Raw genomic sequence first — 25,441 nt, forward strand, 5'->3', positions numbered from 1 at the left:
TAATGCGGTGGTCATGAAGGCGTCTGAGGGACGGATTTACAACGAGAGCTGCAAGGCCCCCGGCGTCTGGTACTCGAAATAGAATCGGACTGTCCTAGGTGAAAAAAAGGATTCAAAGAAAAGGGGGAGGAGGTAAAAAAACGACTACCAGTTGACGATGTTTTCGTTGTAATTAAGTCCCCCTCTCCTCTCCTGCTCTCGTTCCTCACTTCACTCACCCCTCCTCCTCCTTCTACTCCTCCCCCACCGCCTCTTCCATCTTCTCTCGTACCGTTCTCATGACACGTCTTAACTTCGGCCCGAGGATGTAATTGCGTATTCCCGAAGGAACGGCGGAATCGTCCTCGTCAGAAGTCGGTGCGCGGCGCAAGACGGGCAATTACGGAAAGACGTGAACCCCGGGGTAGGATAATATTAATACGGGATAAATCGTTGTTTCCGATATACTTACGTGTATACCTATATACACGAGGAGATATTTCCTCGCGTGCGGTTAAGAGGTCTACTACTGCTGATGCTGATGCTTGATGCTGATGCTGATGCGGGAGCAGCGGCACGGGCGTTTAGTGAGCTATTAACACTGCAGCAACGGTGGACTCGCGGATGTATGGTACATACGTATAACGCGTACATAGACGAGAGGAAGAAGAAGGTGGGAAAGAGCAGGGCGCGCAGAGGAAGGAGAAACGGAGATTTGTGGACTCTGAGCAAAGACAAACAAAACGCCCGAGTTATCTTTACTTGGCAAACTTGCCGAGAGACCCCGACTAATATTTATACAACGACGACGCGGGTTAAACATACCACTAGTCAAATCAAACGATATAATCCGAATTCAAACAAGGCTCTTCCCCCCTTTTCTCTCTCTCTCTCTGTCTTCCGTTTTCCGTTTTCCAATCCCCCTCCCCCTTTCGCCACGCTATCCCAAAACCCACCGACGCCTCTTCTTTGCCCCACGTATAACTACGTGCAACCACACATGCAACTACCCCCCGCTACTCAGATACGCGTGTGCACACATCGGCGCGTGCACGTCGTCCTGGCGCCTCTCCCGTGTATACACGTTATAACGAATTACAATATATCCCCCGCTGCAGTACCACCAGACATACCGTTAAGCATTCCGAGACACGGTTATCAAATTTCAAAGATACGTCTGTAAGATCGATGAAGAGAAAATGTCTTTTTTCATTTTTTTTTTTTCCATTTTAATAATCGATCGAACTTGTAAACGTTTCAAAACCTGTTTTTTCTCTGTCTTTGTTTCCGTATACTATTACTGTAATACTATAGCTATCGGGATATAGGAACTGTTTGGGTATAATAGATGCCCGTATACAAATACACTCTGTATTCCGAATCAACACTTTATTATAAACTATACGTGAATCGAAAGAATTCTATCACCTTCAATTTTTCGTGGAATTGTAATAGAGCAAAAAGAAATTTGATAAACAAGATTCGAATTGGTTTTAATTGTCCAGCAAACTGATTGATCATTGATGCAAGTCTGACCAAAAATTACTCATACTACTACCAATGAATATGCCCTATACTGTAAAATCAAATATCATACCTGTCATCATTTGTTCTTCCACTCTAACCGCGAGTAAGTATGCAATAAAACAAAACAACCGGGCGATCGACGAAGCGAGGATAATGTATAGGGCGTGAATTCCACAGCCTAGAGAGTTTAAAATACATGTAGTATACATCATACACATAAACCTATCCAGACGCAAGAGTTATGGAGCGAATAAAATCATTCATTCGTTCGGAGAGTCATTGAGATATCCACGATGGGTCTCAAGTCCCGAATCATCGGATTACAACGTGACCGAAAGACTCCGCGCATATATGTTAATTCCAATAAAGTCGTCGAGCTGAGAACGACGAACGAAGCTTGGCGCGCCCGCCTTTGTGCAGCAAGCTTGTTTCCCGTCGTGTCCCGACGCACGAGTTGGCGCTTCGACTGCTTCTGCCAGAGTGGCATGCAGCAAGAGCTCAGTCAAAGAGTTAGGAACAAAACGATATCGAACGAGCGTCGCACAACCTCCTCCTCGCGAGCCATACAACGAAAGAAATGCGACGTCGAGACGGCAGAGACACGCGCCATTTGCCAGAGCGCCAACCATGACGCCCGGCACCCATCGCTCAAACGTCAAAGTACTGCACCCGCACCAGATAGCAGCAGCTTTCTTGTTCCCCCCTCCTCATCGTTGACGAATTTAGGATAGTTTATTGCCGGTAATGTGGTGGCTCGAGTCTTTCATTTTCTCTCACTCTTTCCACCTTTCGTTTTTTACTTCATCTTTTATCATCTTCTCCTCGACCCGCGCGTGCCGTTTATCACTTCTATATTTATGTGTAGACATCCATATCAAGTTACCCTGTAATAATTGCACAGCGTTCAACGAACAAGTTTACCTGCACAAAACGTTTCTCAAACTTGGACAATTTTTTCTATCGATTATTTATAAGTACACTGATCTTCACTGAATACTACACGTTGATCCGTCGCATTTTCGCTTCGAAAAAGTTTCCTAATCTACATATTTGGTATACCTAGAACAGGTAGGATGTTGCGAATAAGACCAATTAAGCTCAAGATTTTATTATTTTTACAGATTGTCGAGTGGAGGAGCAACGACGATCGGTGGAACCGGTAGTCCAGTGGGAAACAACGGTGGTAGCGGTAACGCGAACGGCGGTAACGTAGGTGGAAGTGGTTCCGGTCTGAGAGGAGAACAGAGCGGAAGCGGGAACGGAGACGAAGGTGGTAACGCCGAGGGGCGAGGAGGTGAAGGTGGAGGCGGAGACGCCGGCGGCGGTGGGAACGCGAGTTCCGGTACCGACTTCCTCCGCAGAAGCCACCCCCTCTCGGAGCACACTCTCCACCCCGCGTATCGGCTCAACTACATGGACCACCTCTACCATCAGCTCCAGGCCTCCACGCACAGCCCCAACGCCTCATTACACGGTAGGTATAGATTAAGAGCAATTTAATTGTACACGTATACCTCGAAGCCACGTAGTAATTACGGAATTTATTTTATACCGTGCAGAAGTCGAGATTCCTCAAGTGGAAATGAAAGAAACTGCTTTGAGCACACCTGTATTCAACTGCAGGTATAACACACGAGCCACGCGTTGAGGAATTTTCAGAAACTCAAATACCTATGCCGCGAGCATTGCTATTGAAACTCGCCCAAGTCTGGAGACGTTTAAAACGTGGAGTTGTGGGAAATGCTGTTGCCCCGTATTGGGAATCCCGTTTCTCCCCGTAATAGGCGCCAACTACTTTTTTCACTTCAAAGAAACGCCAATAATAAACATAGCGCGCGAGATCGGAAAAAGTCTCAGACTCAAATTCCTAAGGCTTATAAATCTCCACTGCATCTTGTGCGTGTAATCAATTCCCCACCTCATCCTCATCATTTCATAGTTAACGTTTCGTAAACAGTCCATAACGTTTGTACGGTTCATTGTCATTGGTAGAACACTAGGCGCATACGCAATGAGCATCAAGTTTCGCTAGTTATTAAAAATCGCGTGATTTACATTCGTATACAAATTATCCCGGGACACGGACTGTCCGCGTCCGCGTCTCCAAGCCCAACAAAATGTATTCCACCCCATTTCCGCTTCTCGTAAAACGAAAACTTACATATTTCGGATGTCTGGCAGTGTCTGGTTTGCGTTTTTATGCTCATGCGGCATACTCGATCCCGCAGCATTCCGCACGGTTATTGAGACCGAAACCACTGCCGCTAATCAAGACAAAGTCCACCATTCTCGGTAAAAAAAATTGGACACCATATCGAGTTGTGGGGCCGCTGAACGAGGAGGAATAGGATCAGGCCGAAGAGTGGAGGGTTTTAAGATTCTCAAGTGCAGGTCCTGAGCCATCCTCTTCTCTCGAGCTCATCAACGCCCGCATATCCGCAGGAAGTATCGTTCAACGCAGCGCGTGCGTCCGTTCCGCGCTCCCAATCATGGGACACGGCCTTCCTTCCAAGCCGAGCGTACGTTCCGCGGGTACGAGGAATACGCGGCACGAAATGAGCAATTGACTCTTGTCAATACTTCTAGCTGACATTACGTTTACGTTTGATTTCAGGGCTGGGTGGTTTAGGACCGGAGTACCTCCTGCACGCTGCCGGCCCCGCGAGCACCCTCGCCTCGTCAGAATTTCCCTTCTCTATCGATGGTAAGTCCACCAAGATTTTCGACCAATTAACAATCAAGCCTGACCTCTCCCTCCGGGGCAACCCGACACCGAACCCCGATCTTATGGAGGATAGAGGTAAGGAGGACTAGAGGGAAATTAAAATGGCGTTGATGCAGCTAAAGTTCCACAAAGCACCAATCAGGTCGAACCTGATTGAACTCTGATTGCTAAGCGCCAATCAGATTGTTTCCCTTTTTGCGTATGAGCGCCATTCTGGTGACTTGTTGAACCACTAGTTGCTGCTTTTTAGTCGACACTTTTTCGATTGAAAAGCCATATGAGATACTTCTCCTTACCTCTGTACTCCGTACCCGATCTTCTACTCATCGACGATCCCGTAGCACCGCGTTGATTGAGAGGAGACGGAGTGGACAATGACCGGTATTTTCATCATTCATCTTTTCTTTCCTCAAACAGTAGGTTCGCCTGAAAACAGAGTAAGTGACGGAATCATTTCACGGTTTTTGAAAAATCATTTTTCATTCCCGTGCATCACCATAGTGTACAATTTTTACAATGAAGTTAACGGTACGCTTGGCACATTCTCTTATAAATAATCGCCACATAAGAATATTACGAGAGCCTTTGAAGAAATTACTTACGAATTCATCGGTGCTAACTTCATTGAAACTGTGATAGATGATATTATGATTGATTTAATTGGTTGAAATAACTTTCTAATGTAACGAAAAAATAAAATCAACACTGAATGGGTCGTGACAGCAGTTGAAAAAGGCACATTACGTTCAACACCTACGTTTCATATAAATCGAGGATACAATTGCGTTGAATTGTGAAAGAGACACACAATATAAACCGTCGTGATGTATATTTGCAAACCTATAACGTAAGAATCAAGAAAATCGCCAACATCATATTAAACTAAAGTGATATTTGTCGATATTAAAATCCGTCATAATCTGACCACGCTACACTTGGATCAAATATCTCGATTCAACCGTGCTCTCTACATGTTAACGAGTATCTGACTGTTGACTGATTTCCAGTTTCACACAAAGTACGTAACTGGAAAAGCGTGATGTTGTCACGTGCACGCGTAGTTCGATGACTGCTCACAGACTGTTCCCAGTAGTATAGGTATACTCGCAACCGTTTCAAATTTAGAGAGAATAGACACACCAAAGGTATAACGTTGCAACATGATCAGACAGTGGCAAAGTAAAGTTGGATGGTAAGAGCGCGAGACGACGATGTACACAACAAAGAAGAAGAAGAAGAATGGGCTGCTGCTCGTTAGGAGAATCGGGAAGCTCGTTAACGCTTCGGGAGGGAACGTTCACGGTGAAGAGAATGCGGTGGTGGTACTCGGGTCGATCGAGCGTACCGATTGGACCAATTTACATGTCTCAATCCCAGGGAGCTCGTAGGTCTCGCGAAGAGTCCGGGTACCCCTGGGGACCCGGACTCCCGAGAAGCCTTTAAGACCGGTACGTTCAACGTGTCGGGGCAAGGGGTCAGCGGGTCGCGGACGAGCAGCCCCTGTTCGTATACTCGTTAAGAGTCATTACTCGCGCGATATATCGCCCGATAACGCGCTGCGTCCGGCCTTCAGACCCCATTCGGGGTACCGAGGCGAGCCTTGGCTCCTCGTGCCCGGGCAACGGGCCCCGAGTCCAAGGAACGACGCGTTACCGTAACCCTATACACCGGCGGGCAACCGTCTGGAAACCCTGGGGGTGTCGGATATCGCCTTCCCGACCTCAACGAGCGACAACTAAGTGTCGAAACCACCGCGGCCACAGCTAGTGTACGATAATCGGCGAAAGTGGTTTGCGTTACCACGCCGCAACCCGCTCGCGGCTACTTATCGAGTTAGGGGCAGCTGCCTCAGCTGCGGTCGCGGTTAACGCGCAACGTCCTCAACAAATTGTCCAATATTAGACGTTTTTTGTTGTTATATACTAATACGCTGGCGTTGTATTACTGTAATCTAACCATGTTACTTTCAAGACAGTCTTTCTTGCGGTAACAGAGAAAATTAGGGGTGAACAATGAAGATGTCGGGGTGTTTAGCTGTCGGAAAAATCTGGAAAATCTGGAGTTGTCAGGGAATTTGCATGCGTCTGAAAAAGCCGGGAGATTTCGGGGAATTCGGGCGTGGGTCTTGGAATTTCTTACTTTCTTCCTCACTACTCTACGATTCTTTGAATTGTAGAAAATTAGTCTTCGTAAGAAGATTGGAGGGGTTAATGGGAAAGGGGGACAAAGGATGAAAAATATGGTTTTTAAAGGAATTTTAAGAATTGATAAATTGATGCTTAGTACTGTGTGAAATTTATGAAAAATACAAACAAGTACGAAAAACCGTTAATACTCTCAGGTTGATGTTTCTACCGTCACGATTCGAAAGAATGACTAATCCTAATCTTCGATTAATTTCTTAAAATTGTCGCGTTTATTGATATATTTGGTAATTGTATTTTAGCAAAATTATAATGAGAGAAAAATTGGACGATTTTAACTTACACTGGAGACATCTGACGTATAATTTTTAACTAATTTACATTTAAAAAAAAGGAAATTTGTAAATAAAGTAAGGTTGAAATGAGTCCTAGAAGAATGTCTATTTTCGTCTGGAATGTCGGGAAATGTCAGGGAATTTGATAGGTCACTCACGCTAGATACCCTGGATGTTGAGAAATTAAAATTTTGTATTTTCGCCGCTTCACTGTTTCAGCCTCTTCGAGACTAGGCAGTCCAAGAGCCTCAGCATCAGCATCAGCGTCGGCGATCAGGGCGAGCAGAAAACGCGCCCTGAGCAGCTCACCGTACTCGGATAGATTCGACATCGACAGCATGATACGATTCAGCCCCAACAGCCTGGCATCCATCGTAAACGGCTCGAGAAGTAGCAGTGCGAGCGGAAGCTACGGCCATCTTTCCGCAGGTGAGCTTTGCGTTCCCTTCTTCAACGTCCTTGCACACATTTTCTACTCACACCAAGGCCAAACGAAGTTAAACGCGATGAACAGAGACCGAGCCAAGTAATGAATGGAGTGGAATATCACAGTCATTGCCATTCGCACATGTGTTAGCTAATACTTTAACTATTTAAACGCCAATAATCGTAAGACGTGTCACGAATTTTAGTATAGGTGCAATTGAAAATATAAAGGAGAGAGATAGAGAGAGAGCGCGAGAGAGAGAGAGAGAGAACGGATGTGATTTATGATTATAAGAGTCTTTTATAATTCGAGATGTAAATTTGTCGGTTCAATCACTACGGCGTATTATTAATGATGTGCAACGTGATAAATTAGTTAAATTAAACAATGAAAGTTGTAAATATAACTGACAAAAATTGAATAACCTCGTCCAAACGACACAACACGGCGTAGATCATAGGTCAAGTTTTTCTCCTAGTTTTTACAACACGAGTTGACAATGAAGACACCATTCAGCCAAGTCTGGAAATTACCCGACTTCTCTTTCCCTTTACTAAAAAGACACGTATCTGCCGTAAGCAAAAGAAACCTAACTGCAAATTTGTATCCAGAATTCATTAACAGGTAAGTATATGTCGGTAAACCGATCGACTAATCGAACCTTGTACTGAAATAAATATGTAGCAGTGAAATCCATGCATAACCAAAAGAAAAGCAAGCGATTCCCCCCAAATTATGAATTGAAAAAAACTTCGAAGTATCTGTCACACATCTCCATGCACATAGTGCGAATCTTAACGTTGGTACCGAATAAAGTCGAAGTACCGAACGGCGGTAGGGCAACGATACACGATGTGTCCGGGACCTTTTGCACGCGTTATAGTCATCGATGGGGAAGGAAGGTCTTTAGAGTCGACTCACGCGCGTTGGGCATAAGATAACCATATTAGTCGCGGGTAATCTAGTCGTAACAATTAGCGCCGCGGTACCATCGAGGAGAACCAGAGACGAGGACGTTCGTTCCTCTAAATAGTTTCTTAGGTGCAAGTAAATCCATGCCGCGTGTGTCCCATCCATCCATCCGTCCGTCCATCCATTGGAACCGGCGGTCGTTCCTCATTGTGGCGTCGGTCGCCTAGCTGCTGCCGTCTCGCGCATAGCATATGCGCGTCTGTGAATGGAGGAGTATGGAATAACAAATAACGTCGCAGGTAAAACGGTGATGAGACGGGTAAGAGCCGAGCTGTACGGAAATCGCAGCAGAGCTCACGATGCGTTTCACAAGAGCCAGAAAGCTAGACTTGCCTGAAATGCAATCGTGCTGCCGTTGCTGCTGTTGCTGCTGACGGGCTTCTACTCCCAGCTCCTCCTGCTTATTGAAATGCTGGCTTAGCTACGTGCCGGAAGCACACCGCATCGCTACGCGATCCGACTGTCAACACGGTCCCGATTACCAGTCGTCATGCCCCGCAACGGGCAGAGCCAATTTACACCGGCGCAGGCTGAACGCGACCGGTGGAGAACATGCCTCTCTCTCTTCTCTCCTGTACGTCCATTCACTTATTCGTCTACTAATCCTCGTTAATTGTCCATACAGCCATGAGTCCGGCGCTTGGAATGCACCCGGGGATGGCACCGCATCTTCAACAACTTCAGACCCACCTTTTACGAAGTGCCGCCGTTGCAGCAGCCCTCCTCCCCCACGGCCACCACCCCTCGTCCCACCTTCAACCACCACCGCACCCCCCTCACCCCGCACACCATCCGGGCCATCATCACCACCCTCATTCTCACACCCACTCACATGCCGCCCTCGGTCCACCGCATGCCCAACTATTCTCCGTACCTCCGCACACAACTGGCATGGTAGCCGCAGTTGGAACCCATGGAAGCCTACCGCCTCCAAAGACTGAGGTAAGTAAGACAGGAAGATTATAGACATGCATTACGATATAGTGGCTTACGAATTCGATACACGAATCGGGAAACTTGTACTTTAAACCAATTACAAAACGTACAGACGAAAAATCTGAAGATATCGCGGTGATATGTGATGATATTTGTAGGATTATTATAGAAACAAAATGCGGCTAGAAGTGGTACTAGACATGGGAATGGCCGTGACTAGTTGATTGTAAAAATGGTATTATTTGATTTTTAATCGCTTACGACTGAAAACAATGGATCTACATACACCTCATTTTTACGACCAACGTAAATCAATTTTACGAGAGACCATTGCTGAAACGGCACACGATGAATTAAGCCATCGATTAAATTAGTATCTACTAATCGTAGCGTTATATAGAAACTTGCTCAATATAGAAACCACGGTACGTGCAACGACTGTTAGACGCTCCTCTCGACGTCTGTATCTTCTTTTTCTTCTTCTTCACGTCATCTTTCCCCTCTACTCTTCTGCGTGGTACCAATTTACAACGAAGAGGAAACGACGCGCAACAATACATGCACCGATATTTGTACACGGTGGTCTGTCATCGATTCAATGGGACTATAAATAACGCGACGCAAACTTCCGTCGTTTTTCTTTTTCTCCCACCCACAATGTCATCGACAATTTTCCTTGCCTTTTCTAGTTCTATTTTTTTCTCAACTGGTAGGTACTCTCCTGGGCTTACACCCAATCTCCCGAGCGTTATTATTATCCCGAGCGATTTATTTTATTTACAAGCGGTATTCACTTGGCCAACATCGATTTCCGCGACGGTCATTTGCAGGGACCACCACTTCTCGTCCATCATTCACCTATAGTCTCCTCACTCTTCTTCTACATCTTTATTTTCCCGGTACTTACTCAAGCTTCAATCACCGGTCTCTCGATATGCAGTCAAGGCGCATCTCCATCTCCCACAGTGTAAATAATGGGAAACAATCGCGCGATGTTTAACCGACACCCCGTGTAAGCATCACATCAGCCAGACCCTGTACTGCACATGATGGAACAGGTATTACGTCGTCAATACCTACACATCCTATACGGTAGCCAGAGTAACGTCTTTATATATCGTCGAGAGGAGCTGGCGAGTCGGGGAGAACGCGCGCGTCCCGTCGAGGAAAGGAGTGACGGCAAGCGGGGGCGGGAGCGGGGAGCAGAGGGGAGATTGTTGACCGGTTTACGACGGGTGGAGACCGTTGGATTGAATCGTTGCGCCCTTCAGCCGTGATACGCGATAATTGAAGAAACGAGAGAGAGTGGCGAATGGCGTAGAACCAGCGCTACCGTGCAAAATCCTCCAACGTTGATGACTTACACGGATCCCAATTACCCCCCTCACCCTGATTTTGTTATGACGTTCAACAGCGAACGACGGACACGGCGTGCCGAAGGACCTCGGCGGAAGGACCGGGCCGATCGATAGCCGCCGAGGCTGACACCTCGTCCAGAAGAGCCTCGACCAAAGTAAAAAGGGAACCGGTCACGACCGCGGCGAGCACGACGACAGCCATGACGACGACAACGACCGCCCCGCCAACCCATCCCCAGGGACTCAGCCCAAGCGAGGACCTGAGGGACGAACCCGGGGACTTCATAGAGACCAACTGCCACTGGAGAGGATGCGGTCTCGAATTTCCAACGCAGGTAAATTTTTGAATGCCTTAATGCATGAACGATTGCAGAAATGAATAGGTTACACGTATTGTTATGATCTAGGACAGAGTCCTGTTGAGTAGAGAACGAAGCCTGGTAATGAAACGAATGAAACAAATACCGGTAAACGGTATGGGATGGAAGTGAAACGGTAAAATTTGAACTGAAATAAGTATATATATGACGTAGATCAGTCAACACTATCTGCGTAAAACTGATTATTTGATTGTATCGAAGGTTTCGACAAGCAGTATAATTATTCTTTACATATTGATGGTTCTAGGATGATCTCGTCAAGCACATAAACAACGATCACATCCATGCGAATAAAAAGAGTTTTGTATGTGGTTGGGAAGATTGTTCGAGAGAAGAGAAACCGTTCAAGGCGCAGTACATGTTGGTCGTTCATATGAGGCGGCATACGGGTGAAAAACCCCACAAATGTACCGTAAGTTGTATTTTATCATTTCTGTCATTACTAATTTCGATTCGGGGTTCGTGAAACGCTTCCCACTTCACTGAAGTAGACGATACGTGTTTTAAAGTTTCTTATTTCGAGCTACCCCTTATGCTGATTCCTGTTTGCTAGTCAGTCGGTCGCGTAGCCGAATACAGCGATCACGCGAATCGAACTGCAACTTGAATTTAAGATCAAGAGTCTCGAAGGTGCACGTTTGTATGCACATAGATATACATACACACGAGAGTTAAGCAAGTCATATATTTGCCGATTTCGACCATAATTCCGCCGCTCTTGATAGTTGGCAAGTATAAACGAATCGAAGAACATTTTATTCAATTTCAGTTTGAAGGCTGCTTCAAAGCATATTCAAGGCTAGAAAACCTCAAGACGCATCTGAGATCTCACACGGGTGAAAAACCTTACACCTGCGAGTACCCGGGATGCAGCAAGGCCTTCAGCAACGCCAGCGACCGAGCCAAACACCAAAATCGAACGCATTCTAACGAGGTAAGACATCATCAAACTTCTAGCTCTGCACTAAACGGTCCCAATTTTTTGCACATAGGTACTTTAGTACAATTTAGGTTCACTTATAAACTCGAACTAACACGCTCTTTCCGCTTTATGCCATGCAATCGAAGAGGAATTTTACTAATAAGTAAGTAGCAAGAGTTGTGATTCGAATCCTGATAATTGACGAGATGAATTTTTCCATCATTCTCAGAAACCGTACGTTTGCAAAGCTCAAGGCTGTACAAAGAGGTATACAGATCCGTCGTCTCTTCGGAAGCATGTGAAAACTGTTCACGGTGCAGAATTCTACGCGAACAAGAAGCACAAGGGCGGCGACGGTGGCGGAAGTGACGAGGCTGGTGCAGGTGGACACAGTCCTAGTCGCAGCGAAGATCGACATCCAAAGACCCCGAGTTTGTCGAGTCCAAGTGTGAAGTCAGAAAGCGAGGCGAACAGTCCGCCTGGTATGATGCAACAGGGAAGTCCACTGATCGGCGGATGCACGGATGATCTTGGAATGGGAGGCGGCAGCGGAGACGGCGTGACTGCGATTGGGGTGGACGAACCGTGGAATGAGGAACCGGATGACCTCGACATCGCCGATCTTCCGGTCGCGCTCCGTGCCATGGTAAGTGTAAGATTTCGAGTATCTATAACTCGCGGTACAAAACTACAAATCTATGAATCATCAGTTGTATTAAAAAAAAATAATCTCCCAGGTCGGCGGAATGGAGTCTCAACAGGCACCCCCGCCCTCGAGGAGTCGTATAAAGGGCCGACTAAGCGCGAAAGCAATGCCACCATTATCGGTCGGGGTGACGGGCATGAGGTTAGGACGAGGAGCCGGAGGAATCGGAAGCGGCGGAGGTGTCGGCGGTGGTTGTATCGGCAGTGTTGGCGGAGGTGGAGTTGGAGGTGGAGGAATAGGCGGGGGTGGCGGTGGTGGTATTGGAGGCGGTGGAGGGCCTGGACCCCAGGGTAACATCGGAGAGCTTAACAGGCGGATAACGGACCTGAAAATGGAGAGTGGAGCGAGACAAACGACCTTCACCGACCTTCAACTAAGACTGCAACCCCTTAGCGAACCTAGACGCGACAGCAACAGTACGGTTAGTACCTACTACGGAAGCATGCGCTCGGCTGACTTTGGGAGCCGGAGAAGCAGCCAAGCAAGTGGCGTCAGTGCCGTGAGACTTGGTCTCGGCATGGGCTTGGGACTCGGTATCGGTTCGAATGGACCTGGAAGCGGGAGTGGAAACGGTGGTGGGGGTGGCAGCGGAATTGGGGGAGGTGGTAGTGGTGGAGCTGGTGGAAGCTTCTACGATCCAATAAGCCCGGGGAATTCTCGGAGAAGTAGTCAGCTTAGTACAACTTCCGGTCGACTCAACGGACCACCTCATCTTCAGGGCCAGTACTCGACAAACAATTTGGTCGATCAGACGCAGAACATGTCTCTTCAGGTAATTTAAATTAATTGAGAAAATTCAAATGTGTATTGAGCATAGGTATAAAAATAAATTGTTCGTCTTCAGGGACCACAAGGAATCCCGGGGGACTGGATGCCTCACGGGCACTGTCCACAGCCAGCTGGTGACCGAAGAATGTCGGAACCAGCTCGTACTCATCAAGGTCAAAGAACGTCTCCTCTCATGCCACCGAGACCAAGGTCAGCCCAGCTTCCGGAACTCCATCCAAACCAGGAAGTCATTCTCGACGAAGTCGGGGAGGGTGAAATGGTGGAAAACAAACTGGTCATACCAGACGAAATGATGCAGTACCTCAATCAGGTAAGCCCTAGATTTATTTGTATTCCAGAATCTATATCTATTTATATATTTCGCTAATCACAGTGTAAACAATATCATCGTAAGGCCACATGAGGAATAGATTTATATGATCCCACCCTTTTTAAATCGCAGGTACAAGCAGGAGGCAACCAAGTAAGCTACAGAGGGAGTCCTCTACCGATCTGCCAATCGCCAATATGCACAAACCCGTCGCACTATCAACGCCAGCAGATCCCCTGCACTTATAACAACCAACAGCACCAGTTGAATTGTTACAACCAAGGAAACGGTAGACAAAACTGTCCAAACTACCAAAATATGTCACCATCGTCGAACCTGCACCCGCAGTGCGGTAGTTCGAGAGTGAGTCAAGCTTCGTTAGGTGGTTACTGCCCGCCGCAGAACCAGTTGCAATCCCAGCCTCCACCGGGCTACGGTTCTCAATCGCAATGCGGTTCGCAAATAGCAAGTCCAGCCGGAGGTCAAGTAATGTCGCCGGGCTCTCACTACGCCCCTAGCCATGCGAGTGACCAACCAATGACTTCACCAGCCGCCGGAGCGCTCGCGCCTCAACACGTACCTCAAAACGTACAACAAAATTCGGCGCAGATGACGAGGCATTGCAGTCTTCAGGGTCACCCAACGACACCCCAAGGATTTTACGCCGGTGGAAGTGGAGGAGGAATAACTGGAACCGGAACAGGTGCTTACGGATGTCGAAACGTCAACTGCGCGCAGTTGCATCGTCCCGACGAAACCTGTGCCATTCATCCCCAAACGCAATCCCTGCAGAGTCACGGTCAAATTCCACAGCAGTGTGCAGGTCAGCCTCGAAACGGATCGACGTCAAACTGCCCGCTACTATCGCCAGCCTCGAACCAATCGGCAACAACGGTTAAGAACAACACGAATAACAATCATTCCAACAATCGGTGCAGCCAAATAGCTCACCAAGGTCAAACAGGGCATCGACAAGGCGTTCAGCAAACCAACGAATCTCCGCACCACCATCACCATCATCATCATCTTCCGAATGTGGCTAATCCGACGGTACGAAACCCTGTGAACCAATGCCAACAAATGCCTCCCGGGCACTGTCCTCAGGCCGGCATGGGAGCCCAAAAGGTACGCGGAGCTGGGGTAAGCCAACAAAATCAGCAAACACAACCTGGTGCTAATGTCTGCGGACAGATGACCGGTGGCGGTTGTAGTCAGCAGAGTGCTGCGACGGTTCAGGGCCAGACGAACCTCGGCTGTGGTCCGCAGTCGTGTTCGATGCACCACGGTTGTCAACCGCAGATGTCGCCAAGCCATTTCACTTGCGGTTGCCAATGGGGCTACACGACGGAAACGTGCTTTCACAGCCACGATGCGAACATGCCGGAAATTCAGTGCCGGGATATAAGCCAGTCCCAGCAGGGTTCGCCCGTGAAACCGCCCCAGGGGATGAGGCAGGACTCGTACAGACGAACCCTCGAGTATGTTGAGCAGTGCAGAAACTGGTCGGGTAATGCGCAGGCTCAGGTCCATGAGACGGGGGTTTCTAGCTCAACTCACCCCCTTTCGCTCCCCCAACCTCTGCCAGCGAGCGCTAATATGATCGTAAACGACATGACGTCGTCCCTGAGTTCTCTTCTAGAGGAGAATCGGTATCTTCAAATGATTCAATAAAGGAAATTGTGTTTAGCTCGTGAAAATTCTTTGATCGATCGAGAAACAGAGAGAAGAAAAACGAACTGAACTGGATGAGTAGATAGAATTTTCAGTCTCTCGTCACCGTACGTCATGGCACATACATATGGGACATTCTACGCCAATCAACCTCGAATCCTCACTATTTTTGATTTTGTTTAACAAATTTTATATAATGGTCTCAACTCCGAAATATTGCCTTAAATTTTTTGAGATTGTTCTGAGTAAATTGGTTTTGCTTATGATTTTTGAAAACCAACGTGTCTGTGGCCGTAATTTAAGAATTTGAAAAAATTCCTGAAAACCTTGTGTCACATATCAAAATTTTAAAGATTAGACCCAGAGTGGGCCGGCATTCCCTTCATATTTATTTAGAGTTTTTTTTTCGGAATAAGGATAGTAAAAAAAAAATTAGAATAAAAAGTCAGTTCACTACAGGTGGTTGTTCAAACATTTAAATATATAACACTGAATACTTTTTAACTTTTTTCACATATTTCCAAACTAATTAATTAGTTGCAATTTGCTCATCCTGAAGAAATAATCTCCTACCAAAAATCTGATAAAATTCTTAAAAATCTTGGGTTATGTATAAAAATGTTTAAACAGCACTCCACAAAAGACAATCACTTCTTTGTTTTCAATTTATTTTTTTCTTCAAAAAGCTGAACGAACAGTAGAACCGGCTGAACGCCGGTCTTCTCTGGAGGTCTAGGTTTGAAAATTTTGATATCTGACACAACATTTTTGAGAATTATTTTGGAATTTTAAATGAGGCCAAAGACATGTTAATTTTTACAAGACATAAGTAAAAGAAAATTTGCCCCTAAAGATCTGAAAGAATTCAAGGTGCTGTTTTAAAGTTACGGTAATGGCAAAAGAATTTTTGAACAAAATGAAAAATGGTGAGGGTCTGATGGTGATTGAGTTGGCGTGGGATGCTCCATATATATATGTAAACACATACGTAATTTTGATGGAAGCACCCGACATCAAGTTACGTGGAAAATTTGTCTTATACATATCTTATACAGTTGAGCAGCTTGCACGCTACCTTTTCACGTGCCCTAATCATTTAATTTGTAGCATTTTGTTATACATATTTTATATATTTATGGTTGATTTTTTGCCCAAAAAAATGACCTCACGAGTATTTCGAGCAGACGCGGTTTTAATATAGAAGATTGTATGGTCACAAAACTTGTCGATAAAAGATTAGACGACTGATTGTAAGTAAACGTAACGAACCCAGTGCTTATGCGATAATATCGCAATTTCTCTGAATAAAAATTCAATGTAAGAATATGTAGATGATTCAAATAGGCAGATATTTAGTCAAAGTTATTATACTTGCGTAATTTTATCACTCGTACTCTTTTTTTTAATCTCTAATATATCATCAAATACAGACTTGTATCATTTTTTATTTCCGCTAGCGATCAGCAGAGCGTGTACAGTGTACGCTGTGATACAAAACATTAATTTTAAGGAGCTGATTGTAAGTATATATTATTGAATCCGTATTAATATCTAAGTGTAAGAAAGTTGAATCTCATCAGAGGCCAATATTAGACTGTACTTGTAGATAGACCATTATGTATGTAGAGCTCAATTTTTTATTGTAACTATATATAACTATAGGTGTAATGCAGTGTACTATGTAAAAAGAAATAATAAAAACAGCAACGATGTTGGTATACAGAATTATACACATCGTGTATCATACATAAGTTCGATAAATGTGTGGGCTGTCATAATTCTATAATAAATATATACATATACATGTGTATTGTAAGATTGTAAAACAATTTCAGAAACGTTCCGATATAGTGATTAAGAATCAAATGAAAGTGGAAGAAAGTACTCGAAATCATTATTAATTTTTATTCCTTTTTTTCTGTAACGGAACTTATATTAAAGCTGTTCTTTTCACTTTTTATTATAAACAAATCATTATTTTATGAATTTTAGTATCAATATGGATACTTGTCGGATAAAAAAAATGAAAGAAAACCCGCCTTGTGAATATTATACATATCGACAATTATATTTGCATATACCACATAATCTACACGACGATGATGACGACGAAAAATAATAAAGAGAATGTTTGAAAAATGCAATTGTTTATTATTTATTCATCCAAAGATTATCACTAATGCTTTTATCCCTATTTACTTCCACGGAAAATTGCACAAATTAATAAGTCGATAAAAATTTGAGAGTTCTTTAATCGCAGGGCAAATTGTGAGATACGATTCATTCGTCAGGCCCCAGAACCGCTGAGTATCAAGTCCACGCGCTCAAAGTGTGTTCGATTTTCAAATCTAGCATCAATACCAGCATTTCTGATTAGTTGAAATTTCGTCACGTCAGCGTAAAAAAATACTTAAATAAAATTCAGGTATTTCAGCTATCGAAGATTTACGCATTTTGTTAGAGGAATGAAAATAAAATATAAACGGATTCCCTAATAACACATGGTAAGCTATTTTTGTATGAGGATATACAAGTTTGTTTTCTTAATGCTATAAAATTACTGTGAGGTATGCAGGGAAATGATTTAGCCAAGGGGACTATTGAAGATTTACAAAATGGCGACAAAATTGACATAAACGGTTATTTATTGGTTAAGTAGTAACTTGTTTTCTAATTCGCAATTCCCTAACAATAAGCCTACGTTTGTAATTGAATAATCTGAATTCGCCATAGCTAACAACCAATTGAAACGAAAGTAAAAACATGAAAAACTTGTCCAAATTAACAGCATATTGCGCAAACAAAACTTACCAATCGTCCAGCGCCTGCAAGATGTTAGCCCACTTCGCTTCCCTGCGGCACAGCTACACGATCCGAGAGCACTCACTTTTATTACTTCACTTCACAATAACATTACGATTTTGACTATCACGCTACGCAATTTAATGGTTTATTTTTGCAGATGAGAACTATCTCAAAGACTGAAACACTGTTATATACAATCATTAATTCGAACAAATTACCAAAACTACCGATAACGATTTTCCGACGGCTCGACTTTTATTCTTCAAAGGCACGATGCCCACGGTCATGATCTGACACCGAAACGGTAAATTATGAGCCTGCATAGCCTGCTCGAACATTGCTTGTCGATAGTTTTTATATTCACATCGTCGTCGGTCAAAATGTTATTCGTAATGATGTTACCAATTCGCGTCCGACACAAGCTTCGAAACATCCGATGAGAAGCCGGGTATAACATCTTATATGTCTACATAATGTCATGTCGTAATGCGCGGCTTACAATTAGATGGCAAATTTCACACAAATGGGAAGCTATAACCGGAACATTCCTCCTAGTGTCGTTTGTTTACCACACTTCGACATGTACACGTAGGATAAACAAAATCGTGCGACACTTACACTGATTATGCTACGAATCGCGAGTGGTTTGTTTATCGTTCTATTACGAAGGCTGCGACCTCCCCATGATCCGTTTATCGTAATATCGGTGTTCAGAACCTTTTTACGAACGACCAATGAGTCGAATAAATAAAGAAATGATAAATAATAATAACCGAGTCATCCTCTCCGCACAGGAAAACAGCCGCGACCCGCGCGATACTCGTCTTGACTTACCAATCTCGCAGGCGTTCGACACAAGTTCGGCACTGCACGACGCAATATGGCCGCCGCTGAGACACAAGCGCTACCTCGAAGCTGCGGCCATTCCAAGAACTACTCGAGGGTGATCTTGTGTTGTTTTCCCTGTTGTCTCTCCTGGGCCCTATTTTTAATTGTTTATATTCAGTCAACGTTTGCAGATCGTTTTCAGATTGGGTCCTAGCAGCTCGCACGGAATTGCCAATCCCGTATTTAACTTAATTTTACGGAAGTATGACGTATGTACGTATACCAGAGAGAAACGCAGGTTTCTCTCTGCGTATACACAGGACATGGATTCCCGACTGTTCCCGACTAACTAATTTATCATTTTGATATCGATTTATCGATTACATTGGTAATGCAGAATCAGCCCGCAGCGCTACCGCCGGCCGACTTCAAACCATTTGAAATTTGTATTGTTGGGTTGCCTTACCGAGTCTCCCGTAAGTCATCTGTGGTTTGACTTTTTAGCCACCAACAGCTCCGCAAGATTGCGCAAGTTTTATGATCAGCTTGCTTTCTCGAATGACTTCATACCTGTATATAGCCAAAAACAGCTGCCAGTGTTTGTGTACATGTGTAGGGCCAGCAGCAGGGGTCAGTAGTGTAAGCACAGCGCGCAAAATGTTTACATTTTGTAGCGTAGCTTTGTCACAGGCATTTCCGCGTGGTAATAGTCTCGATTAAACGAGCTCTAAAATTGTCAAAATTTTATCGAAAAAATATAAAAACGAACGGAAACCCTCTACAGAATTAACCAGTCTGCTGCGAATCTACGCTAACTATGGGCGTTTACGCGAGCAGAATAGCGTCAGTGTCAAATATTGCAGTTAATTCGGTTTATCGTACTCGTAAACGGAAATGCATCGAAGAGGACGAATTCGATCCCGATTCGGAATTCATCGACAGGACACTTCAGACTCCTAAAAAGTAAGAGTTATTTGACATTGTCAGCTGAGTCTAAAATCCTACGTCAAGATTTGGCACTTTCCCCTACCATTCTCACACCACTTTATCTATATCCAGTTCTCTTGTTGCAGAAGAAAATTACTGACGACTGCTCAGTACATATACAAAACATTGTTCCAAGAAGAAAAAGGCAGCGACGTTACTGTTCTGATGCTAGGCAAGGCATGGAGACTGCACAAAGTGTACATAACACAGGTATTGATCCTAATTTATTTTGTTTGAAAAATTATCAAACCCGACCGCATGAGATCTCGATTCCATTGGCAGTTATCTAATGGTGTTAGCTCTTTGTTTGCCTGTTGGAAGTCTGTTGTCGTAATCAGTCTATCTTAAGTAATCATTTTTCCTTCGTTCTATTTCCAGAGTCCATACTTTGCTAGCATGTTCTCTGGCTCTTGGAGAGAAGCTAATGAAAAGGTGATAAGCGTGGAAATAACCGATCCCAATATCACTTTAGACTGTGAGTGATTAAGGCTCATTTTTTATGAGGTTAAAAGTAGTAACGTCAGCATAGCGATGCATGTTTAGAAATATTATTTTTTACAACTTCAAAATTGTCTGAAATTTAGTAAACCCTGACAAAGTAGAACATGCTGATATTTTAAAAACCCAATTTCTTCAGAATCATTCTAAAATTGCGAGGCGGTTATTTTTTCTTTAATATTTCGTTATGTTAACGTTATGCACTTCAACCACGTAGTTCTTCTAACTTGTAAATATGTTTGAATTTCAAATCTCAATTTCTGTTATCAATGAATGCTGAACTAATCCTCGATCGAATCACTAACTCTATAGATATTTTCACCTTGTTTTCAGCTCTGGGAACTGTGCTAGGCTCTCTTTACCTCGATGAGTTAAGTTTGGAGCCTAGAGATGTTATTTCAATTCTGGCAACAGCAACATTATTCCAGCTACAAAGTTTAATCGACCAATGTACAGAAATAATGGTGGAAACCACAAACATAAAAACTGTGGTAGCTTATCATAATGCGGCTGCTTGCTATGGCGTGCCAGCTGTTAAGAGGGCTGCTAAACGATGGCTCGAAGTTAATTTACTGGGATATGGCTGGTTACATCCTGAGTTTTTGAATGAAATCACACCCGATCTAATGGTAGAGCTAATCATTAGTCCAGATTTGGTTGTCATGCAGACCGAATTCTGCATCTACATGATGTTGAGAATATGGTAAGTGATAGTGTGATTGAGACTTTAGGATTAGGACTTTGCACTAATTAATACTGCTGCTAGGAGGTGATAAAAGTTGAGGTAGATACTTTCACACACTGCAAAATAAAAGTACAAGGAGCTCTTTCCAAGTAAATCTTGTACAATTATTTTTTTAATATCCACAGGTTGTTCGTCCACTTACAAAAAAAAGAAGAAGTCGTACAGATAGAAGAATTTTACAAGAATCACACTTGGTCCGAACCATTTCTAATCACAGAAGAGGGCCGAGCCTACGCTGCGCCTTTTAAATCATTGAGGATGAAACATTTACTGCTTCATCATCAAGACGTGAAAATATTATATGGAGATAATCTGATCCCCCCCGAATGGTTAAACACGGCTTATAAGGAGCAGTGGCATCACTTGTTGAGAATTGACTCTAACAAAGACTGTGGGTGAGCATCGAGTAGAACAGAACCCTTTCCCTCTCCTATAATTCAGCACGTTCGTTGCCGATTTCTGTTTAACGTAGTGAGGAGAGAAATTCATTCATTCTCAATCGACCGAATTTTTTGCCGTGTCTACCGTGACAAAGACGATACATGAGTAGTACACATTTTGATGTGGAGCTTGTTCTAAACGAACAAGATTGATATTCAGGACTTCAATTTTGGTATTATTATTTGTTAAAGCAGACCCATTCATTCACCGACTCCATTTTAAAGGAATTTTGACTACAAGAAGTCACCAGCCCACCGCGTTACGAACGGAGTTGACTGAAAATGGAGTTGGTGAGTATATGGTTGAGATCCCATAAAGGGTTGATTAGCTCCTCTGTACAAAAATTGCATACATTCGGAAAATGTGAATGTTGAACATTTAGAGCTGTAGTCGTGGCGTGCACGTTATTCATCAGATTATTGCCAATAGAGTGAAACATAAAAGACACGTTTTACACAAGTTTAATAATACCCCCAAAAACGGTCTACGAATTAATAGGAAAATCCTCCCCTTAGATTCCTGGACAACGTTCCCACCATTTCTTCCTTGTTTTCAACAGAACCCAATGTCTTTAGGTATTTATGTAACCGCACTTGTAAATGAATAGTGACTCTTGGAAAATCCGTTCAACCAACTATAAATGTATGTAACATGTATCGGAAAGAATTTATTTTCATTTCAGACCAAGGCAGATGAGTGAGGAGGAATTTTCACGCGAATGCTTCAGGTGCGGTAGGTGTGTTGAAAAAGGAGGAGAACACATCTGGCGATGGACAGCGTTCCATTTTGGATTAGATCTCGTCGCTTCTTTAGACACTACCACGCTTAGGCTGAAGCGAAATCATAGAATTGAAACGGAGCATATACAGTCCAATCACGCAAAACACAATGTCATTGTTAAGTGAGTACTTGAGCGATAAATTACCCTACATGTATAAATCTGTCACAATTCGCCATACACAGTTCGAAGAACAATATCTTTCTGTACGAATTAGTAATTAATGCAAATGACGCGTTTGTTTCAGGGTGTCCTTGGTGTCGTTGGATGAGCAAAGACAAGTGAAACACATTCAGAATTCGGGTATGCTTCGATTATCGCTTCACAAAAATGAAGAGGTAAGCTTTGTAGTTAATGAACATTTCTTAGTAACCGAGGTTGAATGAACGCCTTTGACGAACGGTATTTTTTTTTTTTTTTTCAGAAACTAGTCATGTCCCTTGACAAACAGCTGACGTATCCATTGTACATATCTGTAAACATGCAGGTAGTGACGCCATTTGCGCCGACAGAGGAACTAAAACCGCAGCAACAAGAGGAACCTGAAACTGTTTTAATTTTGTCGGATACATAAGCACCACTTGAAATCAATCTTTCATTTTTCACACATTCTTGGTTTACTTTTTAGTTCATTTTATTCTATTTTACTTTTGCAATTCACGATCTCGATACAAATTTTATTGATCAATAATAATGTACGTACACTCGCTAATATTGACCGCGAGATTCGCTCGACTCTCTGGATCAATTGATGTAAATTAATACAGTAAAAGTTAAGCGAAACGAAAACCGTTAAACGCACGCTGTAAGAGTCTCGACCTTGTCAAACTAGGACAAACAGTTTTGTAATTGTAGAAAATCGATGACTATTTGTGAGTTTAGAAATGTTGCGAAACTTTCACTGTTATGAAATTCTTGATCGGTGAAAAGTAATTCATTATTTCCTACATAGTCCCAACTACTGTTTCGTTCACGATGTATTTCAAGTATTTTTGTATCGCAAGAAATTTGAAAGTTCGAAATTCTGTAAGTAATTTTTATTCCTTTTAATTTTTTTTTTGACTTTCAATATGTCAGTAACTACTCCACGGGTAACTTACTAATCAATTCAAATGTTTGCTGATCAACGGCTATTCAAGTTTCTCAATCCATGCGTAAAGGAAGAAGGATATTTCCGTATCGCTTTTTATTTTCTACTTTTTTATAATTTTTCTCAGCAATTCTTACGATATACGCTCAATTGTGATCACGAGATTGTCCACTTGAGAGTCCGTGCACTAATTATTATTAACATACGTAAATGCATTATACGCGATTGCATTAATATTATATAAAAACTGTAAGATAAATTGTTCGGAACTTGTAATGCACATTATGTACACATAAACACAAGGAATTTCTGAAAACAGCCAGCGATTTAATCATCAACGAAGTTGGTTTGCTTGTGTATAGACGCGTACGTTGACCGTGACTGACCCTGAACAACTGCGTTTTATTTTTTCGCAACATTTATTTAAAGAAATAATATAAATGAAACATCTACGCCACAAAATTAAATGACATCGAAAGATAGTTACTTATTAATTATTATTGTATATACAGGCATTGTTAGTAATGGGTTGTATAAGAAATTAATCAATTCCCCAAGTCCCCACGTATAATTTAGCTAAACTTGAATACAATATAATTCAAAATTATACGTTGCTGCAAAAGTATTATAGAAACCGGAAGACAGAATTTTTTCAATTTGTTATATCCTTTCCGATTGGTAAAGTATAAATTCATTTTTCTTTTCGAAATATCGCGGTGTTTTTCAAACTTGGAACCCCATATATACGTATAGTATACAGATCTGTATGACTGCAGAGATTATACAGAGACTTGTGATATTTGTTTTAGAATCACAGATAATATTATTGTTAAATATACGTAACGCATAATTTTTTATAAATGGATACGTGGTGCCTTCGGACTAAAACCAAAAACAAAAAATAAAAAATGTTTTTAAGTCGTTTTGTATAAAGTAAATCTTCGTATTAATAATAATTTTCTTGAAGTACAGATTTTTATTTGTAAATCATTACCTATATAGTATGCACATTATATAAACGTCAAACGAATACCAGTATTTAAATGATAATATATTATTCATAATTATTCGCACATCTCCCTTATTCTATTTTCTTCCTCGTCACTTCGCCTTTGTGCAAGCAGACAAACATGTAGCGACGTTATCGCAGTTTCGTTTCGTTAGTCATAGTTCAATTTCATTCGATTCCATCGCTCAGTCGTGTTTCGGTGCACGCCAAAACCGCGCGAGTCACGTTTATTGTGGCTTCCATTCGTCACTCGTAAACAAAATACATAGCTACGCATAAAGATACATCCACGAAGCTATCAACGCTCGAGAGGAATTTTTAACTTCCTTCGCCAATTCTGCACGTCGTGCACTTCATTCCTTCATAAATTCAGTGCAGACTGTTGCAAAGTTTCGCGGTGGCCAACATGAATTAACAGTCGCCCACTCAATTCATCACCTAATTCTACGAATCTGCGCGTGACTGTAGCGTTACAAGTTCTGCCTATATTTATGTTTAGCACAATAACGCCACTGTAATATTATTAACACGTTGAGCGCCACGCGTATTTCTAAGACAATCCCGTTCAGGCCACGCGCGCCGCTGTCAGCCACCGATAAGTCTAGTGTCAGCCACCGATGGCTGACGCGGCCTAAACGGAAAGTCTAGTGTCAGCCACCGATGGCTGACATGGCGCTCAACGTGTTAAATAGCACACTGCAAAAAAAAAAAAAAAAAAAAATGATGTAAATAAAAAATGTTTGTTTTAGCTAAATTATGAGAAAGTATCCAAGCCTAGGAAACCTTGCACAACCCGATGACCATTTATTTTGTAACATGATTAGGTTGACGATGATTAAAAAACATACTTTTATACAATCGGATCCGACTGTCTTACGTCTGTCTTATCCCCACTCTTCCAATCACAAGATGCCTAGATTAGAAAAAGGCGATTAGCGGACCTAAAGGGCCGTGTAAAGGCTGACGCCGACTAGACCGCGGCGGACGGCGGCGGACGGCGGCGAAATTTTCGCTCATACAGTTATCCATATAGGTGTTCACACTAGACGGCGGCGGACCGCGGCAATTTTTCGCGAGTT

General features: G+C 43.2%; 3 protein-coding genes across 4 annotated transcripts in view; 2 read left to right on the top strand and 1 right to left on the bottom strand.

The window, feature by feature from the left end:
• LOC124310475 (transcriptional activator cubitus interruptus-like) overlaps window positions 1–17,303 on the top strand; it is a 58,283-nt gene extending 40,980 nt beyond the window's left edge. The window contains exons 2-12 of the mRNA XM_046774470.1: window positions 2,628–2,980; window positions 4,121–4,210; window positions 6,930–7,139; window positions 8,735–9,051; window positions 10,460–10,738; window positions 11,031–11,195; window positions 11,553–11,717; window positions 11,935–12,351; window positions 12,443–13,183; window positions 13,256–13,510; window positions 13,643–17,303. Of these exons, the coding sequence (XP_046630426.1) occupies window positions 2,628–2,980; window positions 4,121–4,210; window positions 6,930–7,139; window positions 8,735–9,051; window positions 10,460–10,738; window positions 11,031–11,195; window positions 11,553–11,717; window positions 11,935–12,351; window positions 12,443–13,183; window positions 13,256–13,510; window positions 13,643–15,181 (4,531 nt within the window). The 3' untranslated portion in view covers window positions 15,182–17,303. The remainder of the gene's footprint in view (window positions 1–2,627; window positions 2,981–4,120; window positions 4,211–6,929; window positions 7,140–8,734; window positions 9,052–10,459; window positions 10,739–11,030; window positions 11,196–11,552; window positions 11,718–11,934; window positions 12,352–12,442; window positions 13,184–13,255; window positions 13,511–13,642) is intronic.
• Window positions 1–18,823, bottom strand: part of LOC124310477 (uncharacterized) — a 151,784-nt gene extending 132,961 nt beyond the window's left edge. The window contains exons 1-2 of the mRNA XM_046774473.1: window positions 17,993–18,823; window positions 4,528–4,657 (exon numbers count right to left, since the gene is read on the bottom strand). The gene's annotated coding sequence lies outside the window, so the exon portion shown is untranslated. The remainder of the gene's footprint in view (window positions 1–4,527; window positions 4,658–17,992) is intronic.
• A 489-nt stretch (window positions 18,824–19,312) lies between these two features.
• Window positions 19,313–24,309, top strand: LOC124301285 (protein germ cell-less). Of its 2 annotated transcripts, none has more exons than XM_046756157.1 (8): window positions 19,313–19,777; window positions 19,888–20,011; window positions 20,180–20,276; window positions 20,633–21,002; window positions 21,170–21,439; window positions 22,150–22,386; window positions 22,511–22,601; window positions 22,688–24,309. In XM_046756157.1, exons 1-8 carry the CDS (start codon window positions 19,632–19,634, stop codon window positions 22,835–22,837), a joined length of 1,485 nt encoding a protein of 494 aa, XP_046612113.1. In that variant the 5' UTR covers window positions 19,313–19,631; the 3' UTR covers window positions 22,838–24,309. The 2 variants fall into 2 exon arrangements, with proteins under 2 accessions (XP_046612113.1, XP_046612123.1); XM_046756167.1 differs by having other exon boundaries at window positions 19,315–19,777; window positions 22,168–22,386.
• Window positions 24,310–25,441: the final 1,132 nt, after the last annotated feature.

The sequence above is a fragment of the Neodiprion virginianus genome, chromosome 1, assembly GCF_021901495.1.
Source record: "Neodiprion virginianus isolate iyNeoVirg1 chromosome 1, iyNeoVirg1.1, whole genome shotgun sequence".
In the NCBI taxonomy this organism is placed as follows: domain Eukaryota; kingdom Metazoa; phylum Arthropoda; class Insecta; order Hymenoptera; family Diprionidae; genus Neodiprion; species Neodiprion virginianus.

Bases quoted from the DNA above. Each gene is read 5' to 3' on its own strand.
- LOC124301285 (XM_046756157.1), top strand. From the start codon at position 19,632: ATGGGCGTTTACGCGAGCAGAATAGCGTCAGTGTCAAATATTGCAGTT. The intron at 19,778-19,887 runs GTAAGAGTTATT...CTCTTGTTGCAG, and splicing joins ACACTTCAGACTCCTAAAAA to AAGAAAATTACTGACGACTG. The intron at 21,440-22,149 runs GTGAGCATCGAG...TGTATCGGAAAG, and splicing joins GACTCTAACAAAGACTGTGG to AATTTATTTTCATTTCAGAC.